At 38.0% G+C, this 11,471-nt stretch overlaps 2 protein-coding genes across 15 annotated transcripts in view; one reads left to right on the plus strand and one right to left on the minus strand.

The window, feature by feature from the left end:
• Window positions 1-1,845, minus strand: part of atg4c (autophagy related 4C, cysteine peptidase) — an 8,346-nt gene extending 6,501 nt beyond the window's left edge. The window contains exon 1 of the mRNA XM_008333152.3: window positions 657-1,845. Within this exon, the coding sequence (XP_008331374.1) occupies window positions 657-732 (76 nt within the window). The 5' untranslated portion in view covers window positions 733-1,845. The remainder of the gene's footprint in view (window positions 1-656) is intronic.
• Window positions 1,846-1,980: 135 nt separating this feature from the next.
• Window positions 1,981-11,471, plus strand: part of dock7 (dedicator of cytokinesis 7) — a 428,740-nt gene continuing 419,249 nt past the window's right edge. For 11 of the 14 annotated variants that reach the window (XM_025054113.1, XM_025054108.1, XM_025054109.1 and 8 more), the window contains exons 1-14: window positions 1,981-2,118; window positions 5,182-5,281; window positions 6,097-6,272; window positions 6,575-6,643; window positions 6,741-6,870; window positions 6,942-7,154; window positions 7,293-7,378; window positions 7,500-7,566; window positions 8,172-8,321; window positions 8,742-8,822; window positions 8,924-9,086; window positions 9,965-10,107; window positions 10,230-10,323; window positions 10,647-10,809. In XM_025054113.1, the coding sequence (XP_024909881.1) occupies window positions 2,081-2,118; window positions 5,182-5,281; window positions 6,097-6,272; window positions 6,575-6,643; window positions 6,741-6,870; window positions 6,942-7,154; window positions 7,293-7,378; window positions 7,500-7,566; window positions 8,172-8,321; window positions 8,742-8,822; window positions 8,924-9,086; window positions 9,965-10,107; window positions 10,230-10,323; window positions 10,647-10,809 (1,673 nt within the window). In that variant the 5' untranslated portion in view covers window positions 1,981-2,080. The remainder of the gene's footprint in view (window positions 2,119-5,181; window positions 5,282-6,096; window positions 6,273-6,574; window positions 6,644-6,740; window positions 6,871-6,941; window positions 7,155-7,292; window positions 7,379-7,499; window positions 7,567-8,171; window positions 8,322-8,741; window positions 8,823-8,923; window positions 9,087-9,964; window positions 10,108-10,229; window positions 10,324-10,646; window positions 10,810-11,471) is intronic. The other 3 variants (XM_025054115.1, XM_025054118.1, XM_025054119.1) reach the window with 1 other exon arrangement.

Here is an 11,471-nt window from a genome sequence, read left to right on the forward strand (position 1 = left end):
ATGCCTTTTGTGTTTAAGTAAATAAAAGAAGCAAATGCTCGACTGGAAGTCTGATCAAATAAGTGGCTGTATGACCTATTTTAAGGTCTGACTCAATGGCAGCAGGTTCTCGATTCAATAATTTCTGGGGTGTGTTTTTGTTTACATTTGTACTTTTCTATGGCTGGTTTAAACTGAACCAAACGTCTTGGTTAATTGAGGACAAATACCAAATTATGTGGAAGAAAAGGGCATGAGCATGAGGTTGAAGAAATGTGTGTTTAATAGTAACAGTCGATTTCTGGTTAAAATGCTGGGTTTAATACAATTTGCTTAACAGGGAATTCTCCTTACCCACCCACTTCTAAGAACTTGACCACAAGTCAAGCAGAGGTGACACTTTAGATTTGCAAAATTCTTTGGCAATGGTTAGGTTAACCATGTACCTTGGTGTGAAACCAGTTACATTTGAATAACTGTGAGGTTGTTGATACTAAAATACGTTCCCCTTTTGTCCCATTATTTACTTTTGAATCACACCCTTTAGTGCAAATCACTAGGACAATAAAATAATACTGGTTTACTATTTGTGTTTGTGAATACGATTTTATATATTCAGTGCAAAAAATGAAAGTTAATGCACAACTGTGTGTGTGTGTCTGTTGTTTTAAACTTACTGTATCTTACATTATGCCAGGCCGACAAGAACTTAGTTTTAAATTTTTCGACCTCGTCGCTGCTTTTATTCTCCATTTGCACCAGCTAGAGATGGGTCCCATTCCCACACAGCACAAAAACCCTGGTACATGTGAGGGACACAAAAATATCCAGATAGCTGTCGTTTTAAACGGAAAAAAATTGACAGCTTAACAAAAGTTGACCGTTCACGTCCGAGTTAATTTTCGGCAAATATAGTTTTGAACCAATTCATAGTAACGTACAATAGTCAAACGTTACATTGTGTTAAACGAAATTTGTATTTATCTCTCGCCTATGACTTGAAGCCTGCAACCGTTCCAATGTTTACAATTTGAGGAAGTACAAGAGTCGAGTCAGGTGATCTTGCGTTTTTTTCCGCCGGGAAACCAAAAGGCTACAGCGAGGAATAGGGCACTCGATTTTTACCTCATAATTTCCCGAGCGGGCGGAGCTTGAATGGCTTCAACTACGATTTGTAATAAAAAATAAAATAATTATTTTTAAGTTGGATATTTTCCAAAGACACATTTTCTATAAAACATCTATTTTAATATCACCGTTTGTTAAAACTATTGTGTGGTTTCCATTTCCTTGCTCATCGCTGATTGGACAAATAACGCAGATACGTCACTTCTACGGAAGCTGCACGGGTGGCTGGTCCTTGAAAGTTGAGTTTGAGTCTGAGTCTACTATACTACTTTTTCCCCCTTTTTTAACCGTCGAAGCTTTTTCACAGTCAGACATCTAATGAGTGGACAGTAGTATTCCAGCTGTATGTATATTATTAATAAAAAAGTAATACGTTTCTTGTTTCAGTTTTATGTAACTAGCGTATTTTTTGTACCTCATGTCAATCTTTACTCTTTACTTTTATCTTGTGAGAGAAGAGGACTAGCCAGCTAGCAAGCAGGCACAGTGACAACCGGGCTCAATGGGCAAGAAAGTGCCTATCAAGAGAATTATTCAAATTAACTTTTTTTAGCGTATTTGATTTAAATCCGTGTCTGACCGCATCTAATATTAACCAACAGTTTGCTAAGTTTATAGTTTATATTTCAAACCTGGAGAAGGAAATATTCTTAACTAGTGTGTAATATTGTAGTGTATAATTCCTTTAAATTAACTGGACCCATAACTTGCAAATATCATGTAGAATCGTACGAAATATTGTATTAAAATATACTCAAATCTAATCCACATGTTCGTAATACTGCAGTACAAGGCGCAATTCATTTTCTTGGGGTGTGTTCTGCTGCGCATCGTTTCCATCATTACGGTAGCGAATCCCATTCTCCCGTTTCCCTGTTTTCCCTGTGGTCGTAGTGAGTGAGTGAGTGAGTGGAAACCCGATCCCTGTGTGTCTGCTTGGGAATTTCGCTAAAGCACATCAGCGGCTGCTGCCATGGCCGAACGCCGCGCCTTCGCACAAAAAATCAGCAGGTAAATACAGCCTTTAAGACCCTTTAGACGGGCCTGTTAAACACACCCACATATCGAGTCGATACAATGTAGGTCGCGGGCAGACCACTGCAGACTTGGGGCAAACAGTGAGAGAGGCCCAGCCGCCAGCTCAGCCTGCTGCTGCTTGTTAGCCGCCTGTTAGCCGTGTCGGTAGAGATGCTCAGACCCACCCAGACAAAACAGCGACACCGAATGCCAACAAAGGGGTGATGTGTAATGCCACAGTATCAAACAAACACCGATTCGGGAGGGAGTCGTTCTAAATGATAAACATATGCCCCCACTAACACTTAGTTTTGACCATAAATCGTTATTTTTGTAAACGGCTATTTTGCTATCCTGTCTGCAGCAGCTAACGATGGGCAGCTGGAGACTGCTGCAACTGCTACAGATGCTGAGTCAAAGATTCAAAGCGTTTATTGTCATGTGTACAGTAAGGAAAGCAGGTTTCCCTGTACAATGAAAATTTTACTTTGCTGTCCACACTGAATGCCAAAGAAATCAAGAAATAAAAATAACAAAATATACACAGGAATAAAATAACACAACATACACACGAATCAACAACCTAAGTTTGTTTTGCTGTATGACATTATTGTGACGACGGAGGTTTTAGCTGCAAAAAAGATGATGTAGTAACAGAGCGTTTCCACTTTAATCACACTTTCATTTTTAGTGACACAAATTAGTATCGCAAACAAAGGGCTTTGTTTGTTCTTAGGTGTTTCTTTGAATCAACTGTGCAGGAAAAATAAAAGGGGATCAAAGGGGATATCCTTTTTTCCTCCTACATATTATAAAATACTACTAGCTGAGTAATTTTTACCTTCAGCTCAATATGAGCTTATACAAGACTGTAGGACTGAAAGCTCATTCATAATACATTTAAATAATTGCTTCAATAATAATTGCAATTGTTTATTATATGTAAAAACTAATAAATGAAAACAACTTTGGACACTGTATGTATCTTACCAGAAAATGACTAGGAGTGTGCTGCTACTATTAGAAGTAGCTTTTTATAAATTTTAGGGATAATGACTGAACATTGACATTTCCTTTTGGAGACTATGGTCTTTTACTTCTTTTGAAGTTTTTGTTTTATAATTTCAATCCAACTAAGGTAAGCAGCATACTGCAAGTAAGAGACTGGTGCTTTATTCCATTTAAGAGCTTAAAGACAGGAGCTGAATAGTTGCTAAAGTCTCCTTGGCTTACTGCAGGCTTATCTTTAAGTGCATCATAATGCATGAAATTTAATTTGTCAATTTAGAAAAAACTTAGAACAACTGACTGTCCTCACAAGATGCAAAAAGAACGAAGAACAGTAGGGATTTTTAGTTAATAGTAGTCAGCAGTGGGTACTTATACTTTCATTTTTTATTGCTAGACCAAAGGATTCACATAAACCAGATCAACTTCTACTTGGACATATTCATTACTCTGGCACTGACCTTTCTCCTGCACCAAATCTCTTGCTATTTCCAAAACAGTGATGGCTTCTTGGCTGAATGCACATGTTCTTTCACCTCATTGCTTCCTGTTGGCTCCTCTGCTCATCTTATATTGTTAACATACACTTGCATCTGTCCTCTTTCCAAGACACATACGGTTTTTAAGGTCATTTCCTGGGGCATTTCTCTCGCTTTTGTTTGTTTTTTAGAAATAATGGCAAAAAAACAAAAAACAAAAACGTTTCTACACAGCCTTAACAAATAAAAATATCTGATATAACCCTTTTTTGCTAAAATGATTAATAAAACAGTGCAAGTATGTATGCATCTGGTTCTTTTTGGCGATCTTTTATTTATCTTACAATATTTTTCAGTCTTTGTTGTTCAGAGCTTGGAATCATATGTTTTGATTGGTCAGTGACACACTTTCCAAGAGTGTGTAATCATCCCCGAGTTGTTGACATCACAGTATACCATGACAGAGCTATTCCTCTGTGTAGTGACCAGTGCTCATTAAAGGTCTGCTCAGAGGCAGAGGGCTGAAGAATGTCTTTGTTTGTTCAGGACATTTGCATTTCTTCACTAATGTCAGCACTGCAGCCAAGGAATCTTCACGACGTTGGATGTTTGGTCACAACACCTTTCTGCTATTGTTGTCACCTTTCTTTGACCCGATCCAGTACTTGAATTTGTAGATAATAAAGCTATACTCTAGAAATGTGACTGTATTAACAGCTCTTACAACACAGCTGCATTCATTACTGTTGTCCTGCATGTGTTTCTTGTATTACAGCTGGTACACAAGATCAGGTAGTGAGACAAAGAATGATGTGTCATTTCCCAAATGCAAAATTTATGCAGAGAGTGTTTCTAATTATATATATATGAGATGAAAATCAAGACATTCTTAGATCAAGATGGTCTAAACCTGGCAGTGCGGTGGACAGTGAATAGAACAGACGTGTTATTTTTCAGGGACCTGAATGGCGAAATTACACAAAAATTAAAGACATTTAAAGATGCTATAAAATGAATAATTGTTGATTGGGCAAAAGCTGTACAGGAAAAAAAAACCTAATGGGTATAGGATGCTTATTGATTTTACAGCAAACTAGTTTTCTTCTGTATATCAGAGCAGTCTTTTATATTTTCAGTTCAGTTCTGTGGTGTTGGACAACCTGCAGCGTTGTTGTTTTCTTCAAGGTTAAAGCCTCTGACTTGGTTTGTTGGATGTTGTGATTTAAAGGACTCGTATATGTGTGTTGCTACAGCAGCAGTTGTATGCTGAGGGCCTTCTGCTGACCACTAGGGTCCAGAAGGTTTTATGAGTGTCTATTTTTCTGATCTTGTTCAAGATGATTCTTAAACATTATTAGCTGAGAAGATAAAAAATCCTGCAAGGATACAAAGACTAATTCTCATATACATCAACCTCCTCGCAGGAAAACAGTTTATTGTAAAAAGTGACGTTGTGATTGTAAGTTACTCTAAAACATACACCCACATTTTTTTTGTTATGACGTTTTTTGGCACTTTGTTATTATGAATAGTCTTTTCTTATTTGTAATACATTTATCTCTAAATGCAGGACTGTGGCGTCAGAGGTCAGGAAGCAGATCGCTGGGCAGTATGGAGGCTCGCCGCAACTGTTCAAAAACCTCAATGTTGGGACCACAACAAGCAACACGGTGATTAGACATAGTAGACTGTCTCATTCATTTTCTGAATTGAAACTGAAATATACAACTTAAGTTTCTTTTTGAGTTTTCTGGATCTTTATTGCTTGGTTTGTCTTGACTACACAAGGAAAAAATAAATAGTTTCTATTGCTTACTGGCTAAATGAATAAATTATAAGTGAAAACATGAAATCAAATATTCTAAACAAAAATAAGCAAACGTACTACAAAAGCTTTGATGGACATTTCACAACCCCCTGCGGCCATCAGGGTTGTGTAATGTGCTGCGGGTAGTCCTGGACTTAACAGCAGGGTCTGAGCTTAGTCTGTTTACTGAAATGCTGGAGCAAATCAACCCACAGCAGCCAGCAAACGTCTTCCACATCCCCCTAGCTTTAATTAGGCTACTGGTTGTTTTAATTAAATTCCTTAGAAGAAAAAAGTTTGTGAGTGGTGCACAGAGACTGACTTATTATGTTGTTTGTACTAAACATGGTGAAACACAAAAACTTGCTGATAAACACTGTTACTTTTATGAAACACGTTAATTTAGGATTTTAGATAATTCACTTTAAGTTTAAAGTATTTTTACGAGTCGACATTTTTGACGGTATACCTTTAATTTTAACAGAGAATAATCTTTAAGTTTAAAGTATTTTTACGAGTCTACATTTTTGACGGTATACCTCTTAATATATATTTTAATTTTAACAGAGAATAAAACTATATAAATACTATAGTAAAATTGTATTAAAATGTGAAATAACTAAACTGATGCAGACAGTTGAACATTTTAATTTCTCTGATTTCTGCCTGTTCCTTCAGGTTCCACTCACAGAGGCGGTGGAACCGGTGGATTTTGAGGAGTACCTCATCACTCACCCACCGATTGTTGAGTCCGGTCCCCTGAGGGATCTGATTGAGTTTCCCCCAGATGACATTGAGGTCATCTACACACCCAGAGAATGTCGCACAGTGGTGCAAGCAGTCCCTGAAGAAGGGTGAGCAATTAAGCTAATGATAAGACACATATGACATCTGTTTTTAGTTGTTTCTTAATCTCAGTTTTTGTTACATGTTTCATAAAAGCTTTGCAGTCTAGTAGTATTATTATTCTTGATTATATTCTATTCCTGTCATCATAACCACAAACAGGTTTGATCAACATTGCAACAAACTAGTATTTTAGGGAAAATGGCAAAGACTTTGTTTATATTTTTATGTAAGAAAGTGCTTAGAGCGTTTAAGTCCACATATTTGCAGACTCCATGAACAACATGTGACTGAGTGTTTCTGATTTTAGGGACACCGATGCTCACGTCAGAGATTGTGTTCGCTCCTACACAGAAGACTGGGCCGTTGTCAACAGAAAGTAAGGCTTCACTGAGTGATGACACTGTTTTTATTGACATGGAAAAAATGAATAGAATACTTACGATGTTCTTCATTTCATCCATTCACTCACTCAGATACCACAAACTAGGTACAGGATTCAACCCCAACACGTTAGACAAACAAAAGGAGCGTCAGAAAGGTCTTCCCAAACAGGTGTTTGAAGCAGACGAGATGCCAGACAGCAGCAGTTACCAGGATGATCAGGTACAGAGTCTTTTACGTTTGAATTCTTTTGTGTGAGTCCGAGACATGTTTCAATGTTTTTTCTTCTGCAGGATGATCTGAAGCGGAGATCGATGTCTATAGACGACACCCCGCGGGGCAGCTGGGCCTGCAGCATCTTTGACTTGAAGAACTCCCTCCCTGACGCTCCTCTCCCTCACCAGCTGCACCGCGCTCCCAATGAAGAGATTGACAGACACAACGAAGACCAGCGCAAGACCAGCCGTCATAGAGAACTGTTTGCTCTACACCCTGCCCTGGATGAGGTTAGTCAGTTAGTTAGTTTTGTGAAATCTGAAGGGGTAAATCTATAAAATGAATGAGTTGTATGAAACACACTAGAATTCAGTCAAGTTATACATGTCCAGATTGATAATCATTTATTTTCCTATCTAAATCTGCAGGAGGAACCTATTGAGCGCCACTGTGTGCCTGAAGTACCCAAAGAACACTTTGGCCAGCGGCTGCTCGTCAAGTGCTTGTCCTTGAAGTAAGCGGTGGACAGTCTTTTTTGCAGAGCGAAAAAAAAAAAAACAAGGTGTTTTTTACGTTTTTTTATTTTACTGCTGCTTTCTGCTGACCCACTATATTTTTCCCCTCTTCCCTTGAAGGTTTGAGATCGAAATTGAACCCATTTTTGCTAGTTTGGCCTTATACGATGTCAAGGAAAAGAAAAAGGTAAGCTGTTATGCTTTTCTCTGTGTCTCCGCAGCCCTGAGTTGTTGGGTCACTTCAGCAAACCGTTAAAAATGTTGGGAGGCCAAAACGATTTTGATGTGTGGACTATAAAATTTTATGTTGTGGCCCTGTTAAGCCTGTGGGAATGTGGTTAAATCACACACTGGAAACTATGTATCTATCAGATTTAGTTCTTCTTTTTTGACTCCTCTCTACCTGTCAGACACTAGAGGGCGCACCTACATTCATTAGGAAACCTCTCAAATACTTTGTTTTGCCCTGCATATGAGCTGTTATTTCACTACTGAGTTAGTTGCTTCCAGTTAAAAATACACATTAAGAAGAAGATAAAAAGTCAGGTTTTGGTTTGATATACTTTTACTTTTAAACCTATTCTTTTCTCCATGTTTTGCATAATTTCTTGTAAAAATGTATCCAATGATTTCAATTTCTCACCATGTTCATTTTACATCTGAGTTCATTTTACATCTGAGTCTCTGTATGTCTGCTGTTCAACACTGCACTGTTGTTCCACTGATAAAACGTCAATAAAAATATACTATATGTATTTAATTGTTTCATATACATATTTCTGTTTTCCTCAGATATCAGAGAATTTCTTCTTTGACCTGAACTCCGAACAGACCAAAGCAATGCTCCGTCCACACATTCAGACATCGGCCATCTCTACTCTTGCTCGCTCTGCCATCTTCTCCATCACCTATCCCTCTCAGGATGTCTTCTTGGTCATCAAGGTCAGACAGTAATGTCTAATTTACTCCATCCTGTTTATTGCATGATTAACCTTAAAATTCCAATTTGCCTTTTCAGCACCTTTTATTATTATTAAAGTAGAAGTCAAAGTGTTTGTGAAGTTAACTTTGCAAACCTAATGTCAAGGAAAGGGCCCTTATTTTTGTGTCCTTTCCCTCAGTAATATTATAACATCACATTATCATCTTACCACCAGTATCTGGGGCTTTCTAAAAAAGAACAGTGGATGTCATAAACACTCCTGATATACTATATGACTTTGACATTTTCAAATGTTATTTCCAGAAAAAAAAAGTCTTGTCACACAAACTGTTAGACAGGCCACGTCCTCTGTGATCACCTCTGTGCTATGAGTGAGTGTGGTGCCTATATGGACTACGTGTGTGTGTGTTTGTCTCCAGCTGGAGAAAGTACTGCAGCAGGGTGACATTGGAGAGTGTGCAGAGCCTTACATGGTCTTCAAGGAGTCAGATGCTGCCAAGGTACGAGCTGTGTGAACGAGCAGTAAAATAATCAGTAAAGAAATGATTACACTCTTGAGTTCCTTCTTTTAATGACTTGAGTTTGTTTGTTTTTCTTTTAGAATAAAGAGAAGCTGGAGAAGCTTCGCAGCCAGTCAGAGCAGTTCTGCCAACGTCTGGGGCGCTACAGAATGCCTTTTGCTTGGACAGCCATCCATCTGATGAACATTGTCAACAGTGCTGGGAGTCTTGAGAGGGACACAGAACTGGAACTGAGTCTCTCAGGTCTGACTGTTTCTGTCACATTTCTCCCTTGGTATTTCTAAACCTTCACGTATTAACATCCATTCTGACTTGTACTTTCACAACATACAAGTTACATTTAATTATCATATTAACACATAAATAATTGACCTTTATCAAATCTTTTGCTCACAGAGTCTGACCTTCAGAACTTGTTGATCGGTACTGGCCTGGAATGCATGTCATTGTACATCTCAATTCGAAAACTAGCTTTAATACCCAATAAAAATATTTGTTAGCATCAATTCATTTATGCAATAATAAAACATTAAAACTCCCACACCTAGTAAGGTATACTCAGATCAGTACAACTACTGTATGTGCCATGTAGACACGGTTCTTTTGGAAAGGCAAGGCAATAGTACATTCTAAGTTACAGTTCCACTTTGAATTTACAAGTTACTGATTGAGATGGGACATAAAAACTGAGCATGTCAATAATTTAACATGATATGAAATCTGTCTGCACAATCAAATGTCTTTATAACAAGGTGGTGGACAGTCCACTTAGTCTGCCCAGCAATAGTAGTTAGTGTCGGTGTCACATTGCTGTGTGGTAAACAGAGAATTGTATTCACGCAGGAGGCTCGTGGTCACGTCGATACCTTACCGCACTTCACGTTCTTTATCTATAGACAACTTTTGGATCCACAGACACTGAGCAAAGTGAACACAGAGCAAAACAACCGCAGTGTTTTTAGCCATATTGATCACTGCTGTGTTATTTTAAGTGTGACCCTCGGCTGTTTATCTAATCTTTGACCACCTCCTGTATTGATGTCTTAAGTACATTTGTATGTTTTTTTGCTAAGCACAACATTTATTTATTTATCTTTTTTTACTCTGTTGTCTCTGTGCAGAGAGAAAAGGCTCGTGGTCAGAGCGGAGAAACTCGAGCATTATGGGAAGGCGGTCCCTGGAGAGAACCACCTGTGGGGATGAGTCATGTAGTCTGACAGGCTTTAGACCTGCAACACTCACTATCACCAACTTCTTCAAACAGGTGTTCACTTAAGCACATACTTTATGTACATGTTCATAAGTTTCTCAAATGGTTTCCTTTGAAGGTTTAATATATTTTTTTCAAGTGTTTTTTTTTTTTTTTGCTGTGTGTTTATATTTAAGGAGGGCGACAGGCTGAGTGATGAGGATTTGTACAAGTTCCTAGCTGACATGAGAAGACCGTCTTCAGTTCTGAGAAGACTCAGACCCATCACAGGTTAGAACATCGTAATTTGATTAATCACATTAATCTGTGGAATAAATAGAATTAATCACTATTTATTGTGATGGTAAATGTTAATGATGAATCTTGATTAATTGAGATAAATCAGAAATCACCAATAATCCGATTAATTTCAGAAGCTATCACGTATCAGAAATCACCAATAATCCGATTAATTTTCAGAAGCTATCACGTATCATTTCGTAGCATTTTTTTTAGCATGTTGTAGCATTGTTTTGGCTTGGTTAAAATTTTTTATTTATTTTTCTAAACATCCTGCGCTTTCTCCCCATTGTCTTGTCCAATTATCGCCACAGCCCAGTTGAAACTCGACATTTCTCCAGCTCCAGAGAACCCCCACTATTGCTTGACCCCTGACCTTCAACAGGTGAAGCCTTACCCCGACAGTAGGGTACGCCCCACTAGGGAAATCCTGGAGATACCTGCCAGGGACGTCTATGTGCCAAACACCACCTACAGGTACAGAACTCTTCTTTTGTTAAGGCCTTATTTGTTCAAGGAGATGGCTAAATAGAGTATAAGAAATGTTTAAACTGTCTTTCAGGTTAATTTTATTTGATCGTAACAATTGTGTGAAAAGTACAATTTTGTTTTGTTGACCTTGAGTTGATTGTGTTTGGTGTTGGCAAAATACCTCCTGATCCAGATGCAAAGTCACTTATATGCCATTTTTTAGTGGGAGCCCGAATTTATTTAGGACACTCTGGTAAACATCTGTTTGAGGTCCACATATCGATGACTGACGTCACTTTTTATTCCTGTGTGCCAGTGGGCTGTGTACATATTCTGTCTGGAAACGTGGTTATTTTTGTCAAGGTCACTCTCTGATCAGCTCTGATCAGCCAATGTGTCTGTTGACCTGGCAGTGCAACGTGGCCTGTTTCTGCAAATAAAAGGTGCTGCCCTTTTGAGGTTTAGAGATTAACCGACTACATGTGGCTGAAAGAAAATAATAATAGTTTAAAATATTGATATCATATATTAATCATATTACCATAATAAATGTTGACTTGATATTGTTTAGTTCTCCTTTATATTTACCAATGCATTGCTTATATCTCTCTTTTTCTTCTTTAAGAACCACTTTATTCTAAAAAAAAAAAAAATCATTTAAAATCCCG

Source organism: Cynoglossus semilaevis, chromosome 2 (genome assembly GCF_000523025.1).
Source record: "Cynoglossus semilaevis isolate Cse_v1.0 chromosome 2, Cse_v1.0, whole genome shotgun sequence".
Lineage (NCBI taxonomy): Eukaryota > Metazoa > Chordata > Actinopteri > Pleuronectiformes > Cynoglossidae > Cynoglossus > Cynoglossus semilaevis.